Here is a 24,941-nt window from a genome sequence, read left to right as displayed (position 1 = left end):
GCCCTTCACAATAAGCATTTCGTTTCAGGTGGCTAGACATTATGAGCAAAAGTTATTTTTTGTTTAGTTTAGCATTGTACTCTATGTTATAATTCAAAAATTTCAATTTTAAAGCTATTTTCAGGAAATTAGAATAAAAACCGACTTTCTGACGTTTTTTCATCTCAAACACTTTATTTCAATAAATTTTTTGGGTAAATATCTAATTTCTATATGCACAATACACAAAGCGATTATCTTGTAAAATATTTTGGCTTTGTGATTTTCATAGCTCTCGTTATTAGCGATTAATTAGCACGGGGCTAAGATAGCCCGTGAAGTGCTTTCCGCGTTCGAAAACAGCTCGTATTAAATTAGGGTTAACTGGCTCAGCCGTAATAGCCTATGTCAATTATGGTGACCTGAAATTTTACCAAACATAACTCTTAGGCTTTTTACCTAACTTCATAGCATTTAATAAACTAAATAATTTTGATTTATTTTCTGCGTTCTAAGGTATTGCGACCGTGCCAATTTTAAACTGATTATCCTGCTTCAGTATCAAGCACGTTATATTGTTTACGTTTTGTCACTTCTACCTTTCTTTAGACCTCTTATACATGCTTTGTTTGGCATACTCGTATTGTTTTTGTAATGATCTAAAATAAAAACAAACTGAACTGATTCCACCTGCTTTTTTATTTTGCTACAGTAAGACATCAGTGGGGTCAGCATCGCTGAGGCAGAAGAGTCCCACTTCAACCCACAAAATGGGACAAGTTGACATGTGAGTAAACTTATGTTAGAGTGTGCTTATAGAGCTGGTTAGGAATCGTCAAGCTCTCTGTATCAGGTTGATGTCCAACAAACAAACATCTTTTTAGAACATCTTTCCAGATATGTAGGTATCTCACTTGGTTATTTCCTTTTCACTAACTTTTTAATCTTACATTTTTAAGCTTACCACTGTAATTTTAAATTGCTTTTATTAATTTCCTGCTTATAAGCAGTGCGATGGTGCAACAGATGAGGCGCTCGCTTTCTAATCATGCAATCGTAGCTTGTAGTAGTAGCTCAATCGTAGCTTTTCGACTCCCGGCTTAAGCTGGATGTTAAAAACACTCTACCCAGGGTGTAATTATTTGAGTGGGTGTATATGCTGAGGGAAAGGTGGACGAAAGAAAGGAGCTGGCTACCCTACTCTCGTTTGTGCCGATGGTTTAGTACAATAAGAACCTTATCTCATCCCTTAATGCTTGGATTCAAGTATGAGAGTTACCTTCACCTTCACTGATGAAGCTTAGCTATGGTAGTTTTGTTCAAAGCTTACTATCAATGCTCTCCGTGTACGGCTAGTGAGGTCACTGGTGAAATACCAACTTGAACTGACAACAAACAAAATTAGGTTTACAAAGGTTTTCATAAGCAAATGAAGAGAAAGCACCCATTGAGGAGGTCGTCGTCGGCTCCAGCTCGTGTCCCAGCATTGGTTTCGTCTTCAAATCGAATTTGGCTTTGGATGGTGATGTTGCATGTGGCTTTGGAGACCCAGTCTATGATAGAAACTACGTGGGCAAAAGTCACATTGTATGGAGGGTAGGGGACGTGGTAGTTTTAGCTTTTCTTTTCTAGTGTTTCGATTTTCTTGGACTTTTTGTATCCTGTTTTTTTTTTCGAAAACATCCGTGTCTTCCCTAGATCTTTTTCTCCAGAGTGATCTGTCACTATTAAGTTGTTCCCATGAATCCAAACCAATGTTTACATGGTGAGGGAGACTTTCAGCTTATCTTTGTATCTCATTTTTGGTCTTCCGTGGGGTCTTTTCCCTGTCTATAGTTCACCATAAAGCATTATTCGAGGGAGCATCGTTTGGTCCATTCGCACGACATGTCCTGTCCAGCGAAGGCGAATGACATATGGCGAATGACGAAGGCGAATGACTTTGCAATATGGTGGTTCTAAACTGGGCAACCTAGCGCGATCAAGGATTGCATCGTTGGTAAGACGATCTTCCCAACGAGTGCCTAGCATTTGCCTCAGTTTCCCCTGCTGGAAATTTTCAAATCGTTTGATGTCACGCCGGCATAATGTCCAGGTTCCACAAGCATAGAGAAGGGTGGTAAGAACGACTGACTGGAGACCATGATTTTTGTGTAGATAGATATAGCATGGTTGTTGAAAACATGATAGTTAAGTCTTCCATAAGCACAATGTGCTGCTTTTATACGTTCTTCAATATCCTTTGCACATGTTGGTGCTGTTGAAAGTATGCTACCAAGGTACTAGAAGTAGTCTACTTCACCTAGAGGTCATTCATTGATATTGATCTCTGAGGTGTTGTGATCTGGTGGCGTTTGGTTGATTATCCTAGTTTTATCAATGTTAACTTCCATTCCAAAATGCTCATAAGAGTTGTTGTATATGGTGGCTATTGTTTGAAGATCATCAATAGTACAAGCAGGTGTGGCATTGTCATCGGCAAACTGTAACTCATGAATTGTATGAGCAGAGGTTTTCGACTTTGCATGGAAGCGAGTGACTGAAGAGCCTCCGTCCATGCGACAGTGCATGTTGATACCAGGGGAGGTTTGTGAGACCTCGTTTAGCATTGCAGCCGCTTACAGTAAAAAACATGTAGGTACAAGAACGCACCCTTGTTTGAGACCACCTGTAGCACGGAATGGATCGGAGAGGGTGTTTTGGTAACACTCTGCCAGGCATGCCATTATGGAGAGCACGGATCAAGGTAATAAAGTCGTCATGGCATCCAAATCGAGCAAGAATAGACCACATATCAAGTCGAGAAACTTTATCAAATGCCTTCTTCAAATCCCAAAAAATAAATGAAAGAGGTTGTTGTTGTTCTTAACACTTTTCTTAGAGTTGTCCAGCACAAAAAATCATAGGCTATCTACAGTGTGTAACATCAATTTATTGAGTTTTAAAAAACTAAGAAATGAAGTACACCTGCAAAACATAAACCATAAATACAAAGCGAACAAAGTAGATCTGTTTCACACATTCAGAACTTGGAGTAACAAAACGTCCCTTTAACCGAACATTGTAAGAAAAGCTCTTATGAAAACTAGACTGAGTGAGTTGGGAACACTTAGAAAACAATCAACGCAAAGCGCTCCAAGCAAAGAAACCAGAAAGTAGGAACATATTATGTAAACTAAACGTAATTTTACAACATTCTTCCCTCCTAAAACGTAACGGAATCGCCATATCGTAGTGGTGGGACGCCTTTGTTAGTTCGCTTGGAACGTCTGATGTTTGGGTTTACGTGGTAGCAGTCTAAATCGAAGCTTCTTGCGCTATCATCAGAAGTATCGAGTCCAATGTTATTCGGGTCTTTACCAACATAACTGATTTAGAAAATTCCTCAGATTCCAATCTGGAATTCTCCGTGACGAATGGTTCAGGGCAATGAGATTGATCGGGAGAGTCGTCCGGGCACGGCACTAGGTCTCTTAGCGACTCATTTGATTCTCTTCCATCTGGTGATCTTACAGTTGCATACATAGGATTGGCATCGGTTAGTTCGACTCGCCGAACCAGATCATCGTTCTTCGAACCCACAAAATTGCGCAGTAACACAGGCCCGGGTTTCAGTAGCCAAGACGGGCAGTGATAACCCAGTTGGAGATCGTCGGTCGAAACGAAAATATAACTCGTGCGGTGTAGCATTAGTTGCAGTACACAACAACGTCCGAACAGAATGCAGCACAACGGGAAGCACCGTTTCCCAACGACTAGGAGGTAGATTACGAGATTTCAATGCCAGACGTATCGCTTTCCAAATAATACCGTTGTAGCGCTCGACTTGCGAGTTCCCGATGGGATGATAAATAGAAGAGCGACTGGTGGCAATGCCTTTGCTAGTTAAGTAACTTTTGAATTCTCTAGACACGAAGCTTCCCCCGTTATCAGTGTGTACACCACTAGGGAAACCACACAAAGAAAATACATTATCAAGACACTTAATCACCGTTTCGGTGCACATGTTTGAACACGGATAACAGAACGGAAAACGTGAAAATTCATCCACTCCTACGAGCAAATACACATTGCGACTACTGGATGGTAATGGTTCTTTAAAATCAATCGATATGCGTTCGAAGGGGCGAGTAGCTTTAACAAGAGTGCCTTGTTGCTGCGTAAAAAATCTTGGTTTTAGTTCTGCGCATGTTCTGCAGTTACTACACACTCTCTTTATGTCATCCATTGAGAATGGCAAATTTTTGGACCGTACGAAGTGGGAAAGTCTCCTCACACCAGGGTGGCAAAGGTTCTGATGAATTTCGTTTAGATTGTAACTGCCGGTAGACGCGCAATACGCTCTAGTTAAAGTATCAGGTCCGGCATTGTCCTTTCCGGGTCTATATTGCACTGTATACGAAAATGATGCGAGTTCGAGACGCCAACACTGTATGTTATTATTTTTAACTTTCGTGCGTCTCCTGTTGTCGTACATAAATGCCATCGACTTTTGGTCTGTGACCAAGGTGAAATGTTGTCTCGCCAGAAAATGCTTCAATTTGCGAACAGCCTCTATGATTGCAGTAGCTTCTTTTTCTACGGCAGGATAATGCCGTTCGCTCCCTTGAAAAGTCCTTGACATAAAAGCAACTGGTCTTCCTGCTTGGTTAAGAGTAGCAGAAACTGCAATCACCAACGCGTCGCATTCGACAACAAATGGTAACGTCTCGTCGAATGCGGATTCGGAGGTTTCCTGTTTAATAGAAACAGAGTCTTTCAACGCATCTGGACATCGTGGAAACGACATAGTGTTTTTCAGACTCTGACTTTTATCAGAAAAGTTCACGACCCGTCGTGCATAATAGGCAAATAATCCTAGAGCTTTTTTGAGAGATTTGATATTTTGAGGCGCAGGTAATTCAAGCAGTGGCCGTAGTCGTTCGGGATCCGGTCTTATTTGGCCATTGCTGACGCAATACCCGAGAATGCAGATTTCTTTGACCGACGAGATTGTTTTGTCTTCATTTAACGTAAAATTTCTTTTCTGAATTGAATGAAGAAAGCGCGAGACATTTTTATCGTGTTCACTTTTGTCACGCCCACATACCGTAACGTTATCTGGGTAACGGTAGGTATTTTTCAATTTATCAATTTTCACTATTTCATCCATTTTCCTTTGAAACTAGAGAACGCCATTTGTTACTCCAAAAGGGATTCTGTTGAATTCCCAAAGTCTTTCGGAAGCCTCAAACCCGGTATAAATTTTGTCCTTTTAAGCGATAGGGATTTGGTCGTCGTCGTCGTGTGAGCGTCTGGGGCTGAGGGTCTATCTTTTTACCACCCCATATTCACGATGTTCCTGGACTACACTGGAAGGCTACTAGAAAGCAGCCAGTCTTTGGTTTCGTCATCCATGACACGCAGACCTTCCACTCCGTTAGGTGGCTTGAAGATGGAGCAGTCATTGATGATGTGGTCTGCGGTCTGTTCCTCGGCACCACATTCACGGGAGGAGGAAGAGGCCATCCCCATTGGTGCATGGTTGAGCGGAAAAGCCCGACGCCCGTACGGAGACGGTTAAGGCGCACCCATGCCTGTCTTGGTAGTGTTAGACCGATGGGGCGTGTGTCGGCGTCGGGGATGAACGAATAGAGTCTGGTGGCGGTTGACTTCCATTCAGAACTCCATTTATGGTCCGCCCAAGCAGCCGCAGAGATGTCTTGTACATCAGCTTCGTTGATAAGAAGTTGAGCGGCTGGCACGAATGGGTGTCTTGATTTAAGTCGACTGGGGTGCTCGTTTGGGAGAGCAGAAATCTTGTGGTGGAGAAGGTGGTTAGGCTCCAGTGCCCGTCGACCGAGGGACAGAGTGGCTTCTTCACGACGAAACTCAGCGGGTTGGATGCCAGCGAGAATGGGGAGGTTGTCCAATGGTGTGGGACGCAGGCATCCGGTCACTGTGTGCAGGGCGCTGTTTATGGCAGTGTCGATGTTATGGCAGTGAGCACTGCGGCACCAAACAGGTGCACAGTACTCTGCTGAAGAGTAGACAAGGGCTAAGGTAAAGTGTCAGCCCTGGCCCCCCCCCCCAGCTAGAGCCTGCCAGGCGCTTGACTAGCGCAGCGCGTGATGTGAGTTTTTTGCGCAGTGACACCAAATTGTGGCGGTATGTGAGCGATCTGTCCAGTGTCACCCCAAGATATCTTGGTTCGGGGCAGAAGGACAGAAATTTTTCGTTGTTCTGGACGTGTACCTCACGATCAGCTTCCCGATTATGTAGGTGGAAAGCCGCTGCCACAGTTTTGGTTTCGCTGAGTTTCAGTCGCCAGTTCTGGAGATAGGCTGAGAGAGTTTTCATGTCCTGGCTCAAGGGGTCTTCCAAATTTTCCCACGACTTTGCGGAGTGGAGAATTGCCAGGTCGTCCACATAAGCATATTTTGCGGAGACCGTAGTTGGCAGGTCGTGGGTGTAGATGTTGAAAAGAAGTGGAGCCAGGACCGATCCCTGTGGGACGCCGTTTTTCAGGCGTCTCAGTCTGCTTCGCCGTGAGCTGCCGGTGGTGAAGGTAAAGCTTCGATTCCTGACAAGTTCCATAATCATATGAACCATATGTCGGTCAGGAAACAGGCGAAGCAGCTTGCAAGTAAGGCCGCGATGCCATACGTGTCATAGGCAGCTGTAAGATATAGAAGGCAGCTGTAAGATCTAGGGATTTAGTGATAGGCGCTTTTGAGATCAAACGTTGAAAAAAACTTATTGACAGACAACCGATGAACTAGATCGTCTATGCGTGGTAGCGGATACGCGTCCAAATTTGTGAACAAATTTATTGTTTGTGAATAATCGACACATAGCCTCTTCTTATTTGTTTCTTTGTTGTTAACGACCAGAACTTGTGCCCGCCAAGGCGAATTGCTGGGGCGGATGATACCATTGGAAGAGATTTTTTCAATTTCTGCGTCTATAAACTTTCTATCTGACTCGTTGTACCGTCTTGACTTAACAGCTATCGGCTTACAGTCTTTCGTCAAGTTTGTGAAAAGAGACGCTTCATCAGTTATTGCAGCGATCACCAAGCAATAGTCGTTCTGTTGATTAACTACAAAATCGGGTTCACCTCCTTGGTATTCAAAAATTACTCGACGATGATTTCTTTGGATGTATGCTCCCAATAAGGTGTCGCAGCACAAGTTTTGTAAAACGCCAACTTTTACACTGCTGTAGAATTTTTCGCCGACAGTAATATCGATGAAACAGTTACCTACGACTTTTTCTTTTGAGTTGTGCGTGGCCATAGAGACTTTGGAATCGCAGCGTTCAATTTTAAGTTTTAGCTTGTAAGCAGTGTCTTGATTGATGAAACTAACAGAACTACCAGAGTCGATGAGTGACGACCGCTCGATGCCATTAACGAAGGATTTCATAGTAGCATGAGACAAACAGCGCGGTGCGGGGTGAATTGCGCAAAAATAGTCGGAATTAACGCAAGCGGTAACTTTTCCTCGAGAAAACTTATTTTTGCAAACTTTAGCGAAATGTCCAACTTTATTACAATGATAACAAGTTGCATTTCGCGCAGGACATCTCTTCCTCTCATGACAGGAATCCCACAAAAGAAGCAATATCTTGCGACGTTGCTTACCGCACTGATAGTAGAATTGTTTTTGCTCTTACCTTCAACAACTTGGTCGCTATGGATATTTGAGTTCGATAAGACGGCCGATGCCTGTAGTTGGTCTCTTGAAGCATGAAATATCCGAGTGTCTCTTGCAGCTCGATCGAGGGTGCTTTCTTGAGTGTATGCGTCAGCTAGACTGAGCTCTTGGTTTTCTAACAGGCGTTGTCGAATTGTATCGGAAGAAATGCCGTTGACAAATGCGTCGCGTACCATTTCCTGCTGATATTGAGCCGAGTCGACGGCTTGAAAACCACATTCTTTGCTTAGAAGCTTTAGATTTTAAAGAAATTCGTCTAAGGATTGTCCTGGGTGTTGCTTGGTAGTGGCTAGACGATGCCTCGCAAATAAAATATTCGTAGGCTTCACGTATAAGTTTTGAAGAACGTTCAATGCACTGTTGTAATCTTGACAGTCTTCGATGAATTCGTAGACTTCAAAATCCACACAATTCGTAAGTATTCGCAGGTCATCCCGCCGGTTTTCTCCTTCGTCTTGGACGGGGAGAGAAGCCAAGTAATTTTCAAACGTCTTCCTCCAGTGCTTCCATTCTTTTGCCGCTGTGCTTGCGTTTCGATTTAAAGCAAAGCGTTCCGGCTTCATTAACTTGCTCATTTTAGTTTTTAAATTGTAACATCCATTTATTGAGTTTTAAAAAACTAAGAAATGAAGTACACCTGCAAAACACAAACCATAAATATAAAGCGAACAAAGTAGATCTGTTTCACACATTCAGAACTTGAAGTAACAAAACTTCCCTTTAACCGAACATTGTAAGAAAAGCTCTTATGAAAACTAGACTGAGTGAGCTGGGAACGCGAACTGAGAAAACAATCAACGCAAAGCGCTCCAAGTAAAGAAACCAGAACGTAGGAACATATGTAAACTAAACGTAATTTTACAACACATTGCTGCGAGAAAGTCACTTGGGACAAGATTATGTTTGTTTACAAACTGGGAACGGATTGCAAAACCTGCACCATGAATGCGCGGCTCGTCAGTGCTTTTTCCTTTCCAAAAGATGGTATAGTCATTTCCACTTTCTCTTATCCTGCTTTCTCCAGCAAATCTGGTGTCGCTGAGAGCTGCCACATTGATGTTGAAGCGTGCAAGTTTTTTACATACCAAAGCTGTGCGACGTTCTGGTCGGCCATTGTTGCTTTTGTCTTGTAGTGTCCGGTCGTTTCAAGCACCCAATGTGGAGGGTAGCTTAGAATTCATAGACAAGCTGTATGTGTAGGTCGACCGCTAAGTGGGTAGTTCGCCAGCCGCGGCAAGCTGGCCAGATGAGAATTGCGGTGTCCGATGTTTACCCCACCTTTTCTAGAGGAATGGGGGTTATGTTGCATCAAACAAGAATGTTACCAGATAATCTTTTAAATTTCCACCTAACAACTAATTCTAACTCTATTAAATAACTTCTGTGTAATGGTATCTGTTTTTTTCATATTTTTTTTATACTACTTTTGTTTTTTAAATAAATTGAATTTCATTTGTTTTGTTTTCGTTACTTCACAAAAGTACGACGTCGGGAGCATTGCCGGTACCTGAAAGTGCCAATTCAAGCAAAAGAATGGAGCAAACTGAAATGTACGTATGTATATGTTAGAATGTGCTTATGAAACAATGTGCAAGAGCAGTTAAACTCAAAGAATCCAGGAGATAGGCAACAAAAAGGCTTATGGAAAATGTCTCTGGACGTGTGTTAGAAGTGTAGCCTACTTAGCCTTTGTCAATTGAGTTGGCTTTATCAGTGCTCAGACATAAAAGAACTTTTCTTTTCTTGAATGTCATCCAGTCTATGGTTGTTGAATGTTTCTGTAGGCTTAATGCAAGTCAATGAAGAATAGCAGAAATAACAGGAGCCATTGTTGTTAAGACCCAACTGGTTGAAACTTTTGGACAATCTAACGAAACAGTGGAATGCAAAATCCAAAAATGGGCTAATTTTACAGATTACACTCAAAAACTAAGAACGTAGAACTGTAGACTAGAATCTAATGAAGTTTTAAACCTTTTCATTGTTACTCTTATTTGATAGGGCAGCCAAAGGTTCTGTGTCAAAATTGTCAATTCGTTCTCATAGAAGCCAAAATTCTCATTCTAGTAGAAGTGGACATTCTCATAAAAAAACAGTATTGACAGGGGGAACTTCAGATCCATCTGGGAGCAAAACGTAAGGACTTCTTTGCCTATGCAGCTGTACTTTTGATAATTTTTAAATTTCTGGGTAAAACGAAACTCGTAATGCATCATTTGTTGCCTGCTCGTTGAATGTATTAAGTTTTGGTTCTATTAATTGAACGTTTGACCACAATTGAGTTTGAAAAATAATTTTAGTCCTTTATTTCCGTAATTGTAAGCTTAGTAACTCAACTAGCCTAATTGTTCTGTAATGTACCGAACCTGTAGCACTAATACGTTAAAATAATTTTTTGTCCACTTAAATGCTTGTCTGTAATTGTGTGAAAGAATATTGCCATTCACTCGTAGACAGATGATCTCAACAAGCCGACTTAAGACAAATTCGATCCGAAAACATGATACGACGAACAGCGTGAAAATCTAAGTCATTCTCTTTTACATTTACGTTTACGTCAAAAACGTTTTTGATAACATCCACAATTTGATTTTCCATTTGGATGCATCATTCACTTTGTCAATTGAGTTGGCTTTATCAGTGCTCAGACATAAAAGAACTTTTCTTTTCTTGAATGTCATCCAGTCTATGGTTGTTGAATGTTTCTGTAGGCTTAATGCAAGTCAATGAAGACTAGCAGAAATAACAGGAGCCATTGTTGTTAAGACCCAACTGGTTGAAACTTTTGGACAATCTAACGAAACAGTGGAATGCAAAATCCAAAAATGGGCTAATTTTACAGGTTACACTCAAAAACTAAGAACGTGGAACTGTAGACTAGAATCTAATGAAGTTTTAAACCTTTTCATTGTTACTCTTATTTGATAGGGCAGCCAAAGGTTCTGTGTCAAAATCGTCAATTCGTTCTCATAGAAGCCAAAATTCTCATTCTAGTAGAAGTGGGCATTCTCATAAAAAAACAGTATTGACCGGGGGAACTTCAGATCCATCTGGGAGCAAAACGTAAGGACTTCTTTGCCTATCCAGCTGTACTTTTGATAATTTTTAAATTTCTGGGTAAAACGAAACTCGTAATGCATCAAGTTTTACAGAACTGTAATGAAGCGTTGGCGTTACTATTATTCTTTGAAGTAGAGTAGTAACCAGGGGATTGGGTAATTGTGATAATGCAATTGCAGTTACTTACGTAAACTTTCAAAACGATTGATTACAATTACCTGTTTATTCCTCGTTTGAGATCATGTTTACGACAAATTTCCAACATCAACTACGATGACTTGCTCGTTGCACAATGAGTGGTTTTGAACCTTTTCAGGCCGCAGACTGTTTTCACACCAGCATAAGTATTTGCGGACTCAAAGAAAGTACATATGAATTACTAAAAAATGAAGTAGTCTTTTCAACACTTAGGCCTATATAAATTTAACAAGTGTGATTATTAATTTTCTACACGCAATGCAAATCTAATTGACAACCTTTCTCTTGAAATTGTTTCACAAGTTCATTAAAATCAGGATTTATGGTTTATAATGCGCGTTTGATACCGTCTTACGCTTGAAGTTGGTTGCGAATCTTGCTATACTTGGTTTTTATCAAAGCTGGAGCTGAAAATCCAGCTTTGCGCAAGCACGTAGTCGCAAAGGGAAAAAGGACTTTTGTTGCCTGCTCGTTGAATGTATTAAGTTTTGGTTCTATTAACTCAGTGTTTCTCAACCTTTTTTAGCCCAACGCCCCTTTCATGAACTGGCAAAATTTTACACCTCCCAACAAAAACGATTAATTACGAAAAGCAAATATAAAACAATAAATACTATTAATACTACTAAAAATGCTCAATGCCAAGCAGAGCGAATTACATCAAATATAGGCTAGTTACCAGTCTCTAAAACCCTTACAGCCTGTTTTACCCTAAAAGGTGGACAGTGATGTACGCGCATACAAAAAATATTGACGCCGTCAGCGCAAACGCAAACGTTCGAGAAACTATACGCCGCATGCGTCAACGCAACTTGTAAAAAAAGTTGGCGGCGTCAGCGTTAGCGCATACTCTAGCGCAAACTCATTTTGTTTGCTATAGGTGCCAAACATTGACACGGTATAAACCACTCGAAACAACACACTTTTAAAGCCACTTCGCGATTTCTCGTTACAAGAAATTATCTTTTTGGCCGGAATGCACATCTGGCATTGAAAATATAAGTTTTTGCCTTTCGAGGAAGAGAGCTTAAAATACTTTTCCATGTAGGGCCATGGATTTGTATTATCATGCTCCATTTCACTTGGAGATTAGTATTACCGTAAGTTATTCCCTGAATACAATAGTGTAGTGTAAGAAACTGTACCATATTCCTATCAAGAAAATTCTAGTATTATACTAACTGTCGCTCCTAGTAATATACTAACTGTCGCTCCCTAAAAATCCATTATAAAAAACACTATTTTTAAAATGATTCCGTTTGAATAAGACTAATGTTGCTTTTAATGCCATAATTCTCTCAGTAGCCTAAGCTCTATGCTTTTTTCTGATAAGATTTTTAAAAAGTGGGTTAATGGAAGACAAAACTGCCAGATACAAGCAAGTTTAGATTCTGAACTGCACAACTCTTTGTTATTAGCATTCAGGGATAGTTAGCATTACTAGTGTTATTAGCAGTAGGCTAGGCTACTCAAAAGCCTCTCACAATTGGTCCCTGGATGCATGTTTTGCTAAACTGCTCATCAAGTTACAAAACATATATAATTACATACTTACGCAACAGAATGTATAAATTGTCAAGTAAAAATTACCTTAGCTTGATAGTCTAATGTATGTAGGCCTACACATTACTACGCTACATAGCCTACAACAAGAATAACCTGCAACTTAATGTACTACATATAACATACAGATACAGAGTACAACATCATGCAAGCAATCACGGTCGGAGACCAAATATTTGAGTTTGTTTAGATACATAGGCTGCACTGCTCATTGCCTGAGAAGTTTCTGATTTGCCCCAAAATGCAAGACTTAACTAATATAAATTAAAGTGCTCACAATTGCTTACAAACGCCTTCAACACTGCTTGACTAAAAAAACTTCACACTACGAAGCCAAGTCATTGTTTACATTTTACATGGAGCGACATTACCAACCTACCTACTTGCTTGCTTACATTACATTCCTGTTCTGAGCCGTAATTTACTAAGTAATTTCTCAGTAGGCCTAAGTTGTTTTAACTAATTCTTTCTTTTTTTCTGCAAGACTTCAGTCTCCACGTGGGACTCTAGCGTCAAAGGCAGTAGTGCGATATACAAACAAACTCCAGCTGACTGAACAATAGATGACACTGTGACACAACACTAGAACAATGGGCAATTGCAAGACGTCAACATTTCGCAGTTTGACAAAAAAAATTGCAAACAACAACTAAGACATTAAAAAGTATGCGTTGACGCTATGCGCTAAAAAACCGCGAAAACTTTACAGCGCATCCTCAAGCGCAAACTATCCAAAAAAATGTGGCCGCAAGCGTTAGCGCAAACAAAAAGTCTACGCCGCAAGTATGCGGCGTAGAATTTGCGGCGCATACGTACATCTCTGAAGGTGGATCATCAAAAGGTCCTTATTCAAACAGAAGTCTATTTCTATTAGAATAAGGACTTTCTGATGATCTCGCTGTTAGGGTGAAACAGGCTGTAAGGGTTTTAGAGACTAGTAACTAAGTATTTGATGAAAAGCAAATATATATTTGCGAACTTGAAAACAGTATAGGCCTACTGGTAGTCAATGTGAACCTTGGGCTTGGTGAGAAAGTGCCAGTTTCTTCATATCCGTTGTAAAGCCAGTGACAAACATTCGAAGATCACCTCTTATGGATATGTCAAGTGGGTTTTGCAGTTAGGCATGTAGCAGAACACAGCTGAATCCCTTTTCCACCAGGTATGAGGTAGGAAATGCTACCACGAAGGTACGAGCTCTTCGACGAAATCGTTACGCTGGGTGGTAAATGGGAAAATTAGAATGCCTCCTAGTAATCAAAACGCCCCCCTCAAGCCGAGCTTATCATACTGCCCCCTGCAAAATCTAAACGCCCCCTGGGGGGCGGTACCGCCCCCGTTGAGAACCACTGTATTAACTGAACGTTTGACCACAATTGAGTTAGAAAAATAATTTCAAGCCTTTATTTCCGTAATTGTAAGCTTAGCAACTCAACTAGCCTAATTGTTCTGTAATGTAGTCCATCTTTAACCGAACCTGTAGCACTAATAGGCCTACGTCAAAAAAATTTTGGTCCACTTAAATGCTTGACTGTAATTGTGTGAAAGAATATTACCATTCACTCGTAGACAGATGCTCTCAACAAACCGACTTAAGACAAATTCGATCCAAAAACATGATACGACGAACAGCGTGAAAATCCAAGTCATTCTCTTTTACATTTACGTTTACGTCAAAAACGTTTTTGATATCATTCACAATTTGATTTTCCATTTGGATGCATCATTCACTTCCAAAAACTCTAAAACATTTTCCATCCTTCCATAAAGTAGCCGCTTTCAGCTGGTTTAGCATACATGGCTGAAAAATCACTAGAGAAAAACAAACTGGCGATCCAATTATTGTCGCATGAAACGATGAGCAAGTACATGGTAGCTTATTGCTCTTTCAGGAAGGTAGCTTACTGATTTCTCATTGAAGGCCAGCAGTCTCTCGAACAACTCTCTATTCATAAAATGACTACGTGACACCACGAAGAACTCGGGAAGCAAGGGCTGTTTTGCCTTTCCCAAACGCGCTAGGTTGCGAATTTACGACACCGAGAAAATGTAGACTAATTATTGACATTCAATTCACGATTCGGTTGAAAGGTTTGTAAGTGTACGTTGTGAAACGTACCACACAACTGAAAGAGTTATTACGTGACAAGTGTATAAAATAACTTGATTCAAAATTTTTATTTTGTAATGTTGACGTGTTTGCGAACTTAGTCAGAACCATCGGCGAACTCATTTGAATCCGCGGAATCGAGGTTGAGAAACACCGAGCTACAGTAATTCACTCAATTACAAAACATTCGGTCACGATTACAAAATATTCGGAATGAATGTAGCAGTATGAATCTACGTTACAGCAATTAGGCTTAAGTATAGGCTGTTCAAACTAAGAATGATCACGATTACAAACTAAATTACTTAAACAATTAGGCTGCAGTGCAAAATCTTAAACCATATCTCACCAACACGAAACACCTCCTCTTTTGATGTGACCTGAACTTCGATAGGCTATGCGTCATAGTCATAACACACACTTACAAGACCTAGAGTCGCATTTTTCAAATTTTAGTTGTTTACGACGTGGTCCCGTTGAGCAATGTTTGATTTAATTTATTGGTGGTGCTAGGTGGAGTTCGACCCAGAATCCATTAATTTTATTTACAGTAGTTTTCTTCACTACATAATTTTATTCTTATCTGATAGGGAGGTGAAAATCGACATTTCGGGCTCGTCAGATGCTCCTGATGAATATTAACCCTTTTAGAAGAAAAGCGCCATAGAGAGAATCGTTACCGTCTAGCAATACAAAATTGTGAGTGCCTCTTTGCAATTATGTCTGCGACACTGAACTTTTAGGGAAAGGTTATTACGGGTTGCTCAAGCATTTACATGACGGTTAAAAATTTACGAAATTTTATCGCGTCGTAAAAACCAACCATGTTTGGGGGGCCTAAGCTACACTCAGAAAAATAAAATTTTCTCTGGAATCAAAGCTTTTTAAAGAGTTTTACAGAGACAGATATGAAATTATATAACTTTTTATAAACTGTACTGGTATACTGTACATAAGTAGTTTGATATCCATTGAAAATGTTAATTTTTAATTCACTATGTACTGTAGGTACTAACGACCTGTTTTAGCCTGATGCTGTGAGTTCGCTGTGGTAATAACGGTTTGCAGTAGCTTTCTGAACACAGTTCCCTAGTCATGTGCTATGACGAATGCAATGAATCAGGCTGAAACAGGTCGTTAGTACATACACTGTGAAGTAAGCGACGATTATGCTGCTAAAAGCGAAACTCAATCTATTGCATTAATTTTAATCCTGTGAATTTGTTTTTCCAAGTCAGAAATTTTAGGATTAGCCAACATCCTTTTCAGTATACCTATCTTGATGGCAAATAGCTAAAGATTGTAAACTTTATATAAAATTTTATACCTTCGAATCCCATGTCATCCCGTCAATTCGCGTTTGATCTAGTGTTGTAGTAGACAACAAATAACACTTTAATAGTCGAATTTTTTTATTCCATGTTTCACAATAGTTGCCCAGCAGTAAACAATGCATCAAACTTAGAGCTTACTCGTTGCCTAATCTACACTCTATTGCTGGTTTTGCAAATTAAAGATCGTAAAACTGCGTTGTCTCTATGATTACAGTTATAGATTTTGCACTTTTCGTTGTTTCAAGTATTTGTCATTCAAAGCACTTTGTTGGGCGGATAACTTTTAGAATGTCGCTTTTCTGTGGCCAAACAAATCTTAGTTATATAGAACGGAATATGAGGCATGCTTGCTCAGCAAAGGCAGCTATCAAGGCCTGAACTTCAGTACCCCCTGGGACGACGCGATTGACATGTTCCTGTCCTGGTTATAATCCATCCCCGTCACGAGCAGCCAACAACAATTCTTTCCTGTAGCAAACTACTAAAAATTTTGTTTCGCTATTTCCAAAGTCTATGTAACTATTTCTCTTGTGATAAAAAGCGACTAGGTTATGTAAAGACAGTCTGCTAAGTGCTGAGTTGCGACTTAGCGTTACCAATCAAGTTTTATTCAACAAGAAATATCAACAACAGATAGGCTACTCTACCTTTTGATATGAAGTCAACTTATGTTTTGTTTTCAACAATAATTCCACCAGCCGCAATCGCCTTCCGTTCTTAAAAACTGATGTAAAAAATCGAATATTGTTCAAGTTATTAAATCTAAGCTACAGTATATTAGTAAACTTCAGTTATATAGAAGTATGATAAATCTAGGAGACCTTATTTACTGATCTGTCTAAATATGGGTTAAGATAAATTGGATGTTATTCCCTGAATGTTTGATAAGTAGATTTTGTTAAAATAATTTCAAGAGTGCTTGCTGTTTTGCCCAGAAGATGTGTTTCGACTACACATCAAATCGAATATTGCTAATTCATTTATTTTCTTTGTTGTGCAGATCTATCAAAGCCGGACCTGAGGAACCATTTTGAAGCACAATTGTGAACAGAGTTGTATTGTCTTCTTTGAATCTTTTTCACTAAAATTTCTATTGTGTTTTGTTTGTCCATTTTGCACAAGAGTATTGCTTTTACTTAAACCAATAATAAAATTTGCTTTGCAAGAAAACACATGACATTTCTACAAATATAACTAAATAAAATTCGTTCTTTAACTTTTGTCAAATAATCTGCCGAGTTCAGAGTTGGAGCATCATGGTTACGCTGATAACCTCGCCTGACAATACATCAAGCTAGAAACGACATTTCAGTAGTATCGTGGTACAGTATTACAGTATATGGATGCATTGGGTGGGTGGTAGAAACAGCACAACTAAGTTATGTAGTGCAGTATATAGGCTATAATGGACTGTTATTAAAATAACAATAAAGCTACTGCTAGAAACAGTCCAAATGAAAGTATTATTCCAAGTGCAAGATGTATACTGCTACTACGTACAGACAATGACCGAGAAGTAATTAAATATTTTATAGATTTAATCTGCATCCTACAACAACAAAAGTACGGTAACAAAAAGTCTAATGTAATGTTTTATTTTCCTGGAGAAATATTAAACTTCAACAATATCATTTAAAGGTCTTTTCGACGCATTTTGATCTCTGCAAATTTGACAATTATTTCAGATGAGTTCAGTGACTTCAGAAAGTCATTTTCAATAATCAGAAAAGTTAAATAGTGTAGTAGCTCTTGCCCCATCGTGTTTTGCAGATAATTTTTAATCAACTTCATTTTTGAAAATGATCTCTCTCCAGTAGCCTACAATCATGTTATCATTCATACATAGATAAATGCGTAACAAATTTCTAATGTTAGGAAACGCATTGTTAACATTGTTTTCTTCAATCAAAGTGAAATAGTTGAGTTCTGGAGAAGCAATCAATAGCAATGTGCTTTACGGATTATGAAAACTGAGGTAGTTCATCTTTCAATCCGTCTTGCAAGTCCTGGAAATATGCTTCTAAAAGTCTGTCAGCACTTTCTTGGATCTGCGCAGGTGTTAGGTCATGCAGATTTCGCAAAAAACTAAATCGTGTGTTCAATTGGGTGTATGCCTTGCGACGTTGTTCCAGCGCAGATTGTAGGCTGTCCAATACTGCAAGGAAAACTTCCACCCGGAGTCTGTCTTTTGGTGATTCATTATCCATTGCATCTGGAACTGAACGGCCGCTGCCTACATCCTCATCGCGCCTTCGACTTCGGACAATTCTTCTTGTGCTTGTTGGTCGGTAATCCGGCAATTGAGTCAGCTTCTGCACCTCTGATTCAGACTCAGAGAATTGTTCTCTGAACGCATCTGTAGGGATCCTGCCAAAGTGGCACACAACGCAGAAGCAATGTTGGGATTTTGCTGCTTTGCTTGAAGAGAGGCTTGAGTTGCCTGGAAGCGACCGAGTAAGCTATTCCAAAAAAACACTAAGATTCCAATTTCAAACAACTCTATTTTTTCGAGGAGTCAATTTGCCTGCTCTCGACATTCTGCATTTTGCTCTTGGTCATTTGAAAGTTTCTCCAGTGCCTCCTTTATAAAAGCAAAACGTTCTTTAATAACCTCAATGGCATCGGCTTTTAAGGACTATCGTGTTGCAAAGAGCCTCTTTAGCACTCCACCACCTGCACTCCAGAACGGACCACCGGTGTGTTGAAGCAACAAAGAATACATAGATATAATACAGTTTTGGTAAAGAGGTGATTTTTTTAACAATAACCATCCATAGATATAAAGTTTACAATAATTGGTAAGGGACAAGACGTTGAGACTAGTAATTTAGTTCTACAACTATAATATTCTTTTATGCCATTCCATTTTGCAAGCCAAAAATTACTCACCAACTATTTTCGACACTTTTTGCGAAAAAATAATGTTTTGCTCACCAAGCGCGGGGCCTTGTGAAACGCGGGGCCCGTAGCAGCTGCTACATCTGCTACTATGTTAATCCGGCACTGACTCTTACGCTATCTAGATGATATAACACCTAAAAAAGATAATCTCACATATTATCCAACAAAACTACCGATGCATTGGTCTCTCATGCACAGCTGCTACAGTTTGATCTTCAAAGGATAGCCAGATCTGGCTTGCTGACCGATAGTAAACTGCCCTTTAGGTAAGTTACGCAATCTGTTTATTGTGACATCTGCTTTTAGAAAATTTTGTGTACGTGACATTCTAGAAACTTCCTTGACTTGTTGACCAGATGAATAAATTCTTGTGATGTAACATTACTTTAGTCTCTGGAAGCTTTTGGTCCAAGCAAACCTGTTATAAATGGCTCGTGATTTGATTGCAGTTATTATTAGAGTTGTGTTGAGAGTTGAGTATTATAAAGATTATAAGTTGTAATGAAAAGTATATTGTAAACGATTGTAAAGTGCCAGCCGATATTGAATGGATTGTAAGAGTGGAAGTTATTGCCAATTCTGCAGTAGCTGTTTGTTCCAGACAATTGTTCACCTAATCAAACGTCATATAAAAACCGTTCAAGTCTACTGAATATTACGTCATGGAAATTCCTAAAACATGTGCCAAAATTGCACCATCGTTCGTAAGACTGTGTCAAACCTGTTTAAACCTGTTTCAGTTGAAACCTGTTTAAACATGAAATGTTGCGTCGCGCTAACTGCTGGCGTGCCTTTGACTTATCACAAATTTTTCTGATTCATTCTCGAAGTTGTTTGTTGGAAGTCGGTCGCAAATTTAACTGGTTTATTTGGTGCTTGCTAGCTGGACAAATTCTCCGTCTTTTATCCAAGTAATCTGTATCGTAGTGACAGTTTTAGAGGTGTACGGCTTTGCATCTCGATTTCGATAGCCGCGGGCTAATTTTACAGGAATACACTTATTGAATAGACGTTTCAAGGAGTGTTTTCTTTTCGGTCACTACATGCAGACAAACGGATCCGGGAACTTTATGTTACAATTTTCCCACGAAGAGATTATGGTTTACCGCTGTGACCACTGTTACAAGTAGTAAGCTTACTGTATTTTTATTTTGAAATCGGCGAAGATATTTGCTCTTCAGAATTTGATTTCTTTATGTGCTGGAAGTGGTGAACCATTCGTCAGTTTAAAAATTTCATCTATCATCTCCCAAGTAGAACTATTCAACCAAACATTTGACATTCCAATAAACTACGTCACCAACGTGTCCACTGTCCAAAGTCTCTTCACTTGTAGGAACTAAACAGAATTGCGACGAGGAACTCGCATCAAAAGAAGTCATGATTTCAAATACTTAGTTTTTTCAGTTTTTTAGATTGATTCCACATGAAATAATATAAAATCTCAAAAAGCAAAAGCTTGGGAAGCAGCTCATAAATTAAATTGATATGGAAATCACACAGTACAAAAAACTTAAACGAATTTTTTTGAGCAATAGTTGAAAGCGTCTTGACCTACAGTGCTGAAAGTTGAACTTTCACAAAATGTATTTAGAATCGCCAGAATGGCTGCTACACCAGACTTAAGAAGGCACTCAACATTAGCCGGAAGCAAAATTTTACAAACAAAAACTTTTAGAGTGACCTGCCACCTCTCACAGAGACAATACGAAAACGAAGACTACAGCTGACAGGTCACTGCTTTAGAAGTTAACAGAAAATTAGTATTATTCTTTAATTGGGAATCAAACTGTGACATTTGGAAAAGGGACCCCTTTTTCATCAGTTAGAACAAGACACTGGAGTGCAGAAGCATGAACTGTCAAATTTGATGATGGGCAAAGATGTTTGGAGATACTATGTTGATAGTGTCCAGATCTGCACGAATGGATGATGATGATGATATAATGACTATACACCATACACAGCCATATTTGCCTACTGTAGTCTATATGAGATCGATATTGGAGAAAATGGGGGGGGGGGTAAACGGCAGAATTTGAGGGAAAGAAATACTATACGTTACTGAGAATGTAAAAGGTTAATGGACTAAACATATTGAAAGCTAATTACTAACATCAGCCCCTTTTAAATTTTGTTCGCACTTCTAAATGCTAATATCAACGGAGTTGGATCAATTACAATTGTAAATGAATGTAATCAAGTGCATATTTTCATGTAATTTTAATTGTAACTGACACTTTTTGTTGTTTTTAATTGTACTGTATATAATTTCAAATATATTTGATTTAAATTGCAATTATGGTGCATATGGTAAGTTGAAGGCATGGTATCAGTATAACTTACTTTTGTTGAGCTACTAGTTGGAGTTCAAATGGGACTTCTCCAAGGCAACCTAATGTTTATCAAATGCAATTCTACTTGTTTTTGAATACAACAAACTGTAAAAAAATTGTTGATGAATATAAACATTGAAACATTTCATTTTTGCATAGAAAAGTGTAATTAATTACATTTTGGAAATAATTACAATTTAAAAACTTCAGAGCAATGCAATTAAACTGAAAAATGTGCACATCTGTGCACAATGTTACATATTTTGATTTTGATTTATGTGTAACAACTATCAACAATATCATATTTGGGCATTATGAAATCATCAAATTAATCTTTCGTTGACATCCAAACTACTAAATTCAACATGGCAGTAGTACAATGCTGTAAATTTTAAATATAAATTTTTATTTTTTTTTAAATAGTAAATTTTAAATAAAGATGCAGAAATTTGAAGTTTTCAATGCTGAAACTCACAAAATAAATGTGATAAAAACAAACTGGCTTTACAGTGCGTTGAAGTTAGCACCCAAATTAGCCTGACACAGTTGGAAAAATCTTTAGACACATGACATTTTTTGTTGGACATGTCATCTTATCCAACAATAACCTAGTCATTGTGACTTCATAGATGGTATACGATAGGATTTTACAATGTGCAAACAACTTGTAGCACTTTGGTATGTTATTAAAATAATTCTTTTAAAACCTTTGCAAGAGTTATTAAATGTTTAAATTTCGATTTACGTTTTCAATGTCTACTTGCCTTTTTTCCAAAAGTTTATTCCTTTGCACATCCAAATAAATCAGCCAAAGCCTCTGCAAGAGTTACAAGATGTTTTCAGTTATTTTACTTAACATTTTTAGTTTGAATACGTCTTGTTGTCTGATGGTTGCTCCTTTGTAAATCCAGGATTTGAGGAATAATGTCTTCAAACATCACTTATTCCAACATCACTCAGGTAATTAAACTATATATTGTATAGGGCATAGGGCCCATGAGTTTGTTATTGCAGTGTAGCCTAGTGCCTATTTGTTCATCATAATTTAACTGAACTATCGTTTTTAGATTTTGAAGTGGTAGGCTAGGTAGGCTATGTTTTATAACTTTTGAGCATCTCTTAGGCTAAGTCTTGATTATTATACGTTGGTCTACCTAAAACTGTAGATAGTTATTGCAAACTTTAAAATTCTTTAATACATACATATATTCTTGTAGAAATATTTGATTTGTTTGGTTCTTACCGAATTTGTTTCATTAAGGGATAAAAAAATGTAACAGAGTCAAAGTGCTCGAAAAAATGATTCATAGCATCCTTAAAAATAATTTGTTAACAAGTCTGAAACGCAACCGGGTTGGAAAAACATTCATTTAAATAACATTCCTATCGCGCCACATTTATACTATCTGCGCTCCCCGGCGTTGTGTAGGCCTGCGACCATGACAAGAAAATTATTGATTTTCATGTTTTCCGCATACTTGTTTTCTGCTTACTTAACTAGAAAATTATTCCAGCAGCTAACATCAACAGCAAAAAAAATACGGTTGCGTTATTGCGTCTTGTATGAAGGGTTGCGTAACATGAATGGAAGCTGCAAACGCTTTAATAAAACTAATCTTCAAAAATATACTTGATTTAATTCCATTTTTAAAAAGGGAGGTCGATAATAAACACCGCAGGAATTCCATCAAATTCAAGGATGTTTTGAAATATTCCATGCAGTTGAACTAAGAAAGATAATACTTTGATAATAATGTTCTTTTCCTCTTTGGTGAAGACATTGAACCAGAACCCTATCCCATCACCAAGGTCTGAGAACATGCAAAATAATAGAAACTAAATTCTGTCACGAAGCCTAACGCCTTCAATTCCAATTCAAACATCTTCTAGCAAGTTGTCTTAAGGGGAGATTCCAGCAAAACACAATGATGTGTAGATCTACATCAATCCAACCTTGCACATATACCGTGAAGAAACACGTTTTATAAAAAAGGAATAAAAATGAATTCAAATAGCACTGAAGTTGAAACAAGTATTTAGTTTTCGAAACATTTTCTAAACATTAGTTTAGTATCTACAGTTTGAAGTGTCTGCTTTGGTTTGATTAACTCTTTCACTGCAATGACAGGATATCCTGTCATGAAATTTCTAAAAAATACACTGTTTGCAATCACCATGAATCTGGTGTTTGTTTGCCAAACTGCATGAGTTTGACTGTTTTAGAAAGAGGAAGACTTGTATTATCTAAAAGTTGAAAGAAATTACTAGGTTTGTATTTAAATTTCTTCTGCAATATCCAATTATTTACAAAGAATTGTCATTTTTTGTAAAAAATTGTCATTTTTTGTGCAAAGTGAAGCTTATCCAGTTCTTTCCTGGCATAACGCGTCAATATCTCCGTGACAACCTTTCTGCGGCAAGTATAGCCCTTGCCTGACATCTACCGGTAAAGTTTATCGCAGTTTGAAGATTTTTGTCCGATATCTAAACGGAAGCGAAAAAAGTCAAAAAAAACACAGATTTTTTGTAGTTTGTCAGAAATTTTAGTCATTCAAGGCATTTTCAAAAAAAAATACACAAAATTTGTAAACATACTGTTAAAGACTATTGAAAATGCAACAACTTTCATGTTTTAATTTTTTTTCTAGCAGTTTCCGTTCTCAAAATACAGCAGTTCAAAATCAAAGCCTTGTTCAAGAATGATTGATGAATGAAACCTTATTTTACAGTAAATAGAGTAACTTACGTCAAATTTATATTCTTATCCATGAATCACATTAACTGTTAGTAGGCCTATGCGATAAATTAACACTGCCCAACAAAATGCAAGATTGCTTTTAAGGCGTTTATTTTCGTCTTCGGCACTGCTGGTATTTTCCCTATTTTTTCGGATAGATTTTCAGATTTGACTTTTGCAGTCAATTACCAGAAAGCGGAACCTTTTTAATTAGCAGTAGCATCTAACCTAAATATAACAACCACTGATTTTGTAATAAATAATTTATCACATGTACAACTACGCTTGATGCAATTTACTTTCTTAATTTATATTTTAAAGGCAAATTACGAAAACCTTTCTCTACCAGTCAACGCAATATCTTTGAAGCATCTTTTCATTATGAGCGAAAAGTTTGTCAATCTTGTGTTTATTCCTTTTTCAGCCATTGAAGGTTTGTGCTTTAGTTGAAGATTTATGATTGTTGCCTATTCATAATTGGAGAATTCGACATGGTTTCAAATTTTATCACTTACTTTAACTTAAGTGTACAAAGCATAGGCTATAGGCCTGCAGCTATGTAACACTACGGTTTTTAACATCATTTTAAATCAACGGTTTTGGTTTCCTTGAAGTTATTATGAAAAGATACTGAATGATAATATTATGAAATCTGAAAGATACTACAGTATAACGAAAATTTATAGAGTATGCAACAACAATACATACAGGGCTGGATTTAGCTGATGGGGGGCCCGGGGCACTTTTAGATCGGGGGGCCCCGTGCAAATAAAATTTTCGCGCCTACGGCGCGAAAAACCACTTCTACGTCTACAGTACCATTAATCCAGTACTGCACAGCATTTTGCAGAAACTTCAAAGGCTGAAGGAAAAAAAACATCACATTTTTTTCATGTAGGGAGCCCTTTAAAAGTCGCGGGGCCCGGAGCACCTGCTCCCTCTGTCTTCTCCTAAATCCGGGTCTGAATATATAGCCTACATGTGAAAACGGAGCCTATGTTAGATAAATTACTTCAAGCAAGTTTT

The 24,941-nt window shown here is 38.5% G+C and overlaps 2 protein-coding genes across 6 annotated transcripts in view; both read left to right on the top strand.

Moving 5' to 3' along the window:
- LOC145764542 (prominin-1-A-like) overlaps positions 1-17,078 on the top strand; it is an 88,525-nt gene extending 71,447 nt beyond the window's left edge. Inside the window, exons 20-25 of one of the 2 annotated variants that reach the window (XM_082576164.1) lie at positions 692-766; positions 9,158-9,226; positions 9,678-9,812; positions 10,605-10,739; positions 15,198-15,306; positions 16,942-17,078. In XM_082576164.1, coding sequence (XP_082432290.1) covers positions 692-766; positions 9,158-9,226; positions 9,678-9,812; positions 10,605-10,739; positions 15,198-15,249 — 466 coding nt within the window. In that variant the 3' untranslated portion in view covers positions 15,250-15,306; positions 16,942-17,078. The remainder of the gene's footprint in view (positions 1-691; positions 767-9,157; positions 9,227-9,677; positions 9,813-10,604; positions 10,740-15,197; positions 15,307-16,941) is intronic. The other variant, XM_082576163.1, reaches the window with a different exon arrangement.
- A 4,792-nt stretch (positions 17,079-21,870) lies between these two features.
- LOC145764745 (prominin-1-A-like) overlaps positions 21,871-24,941 on the top strand; it is a 69,037-nt gene continuing 65,966 nt past the window's right edge. For all 4 annotated transcript variants that reach the window (XM_082576406.1, XM_082576407.1, XM_082576404.1 and 1 more), the window contains exons 1-2: positions 21,871-22,138; positions 24,237-24,348. In XM_082576406.1, coding sequence (XP_082432532.1) covers positions 22,103-22,138; positions 24,237-24,348 — 148 coding nt within the window. In that variant the 5' untranslated portion in view covers positions 21,871-22,102. The remainder of the gene's footprint in view (positions 22,139-24,236; positions 24,349-24,941) is intronic.

Source organism: Aplidium turbinatum, chromosome 2 (assembly GCF_918807975.1).
Source record: "Aplidium turbinatum chromosome 2, kaAplTurb1.1, whole genome shotgun sequence".
Lineage (NCBI taxonomy): Eukaryota > Metazoa > Chordata > Ascidiacea > Aplousobranchia > Polyclinidae > Aplidium > Aplidium turbinatum.
This window is presented reverse-complemented; position numbering and strand designations above follow the sequence as displayed.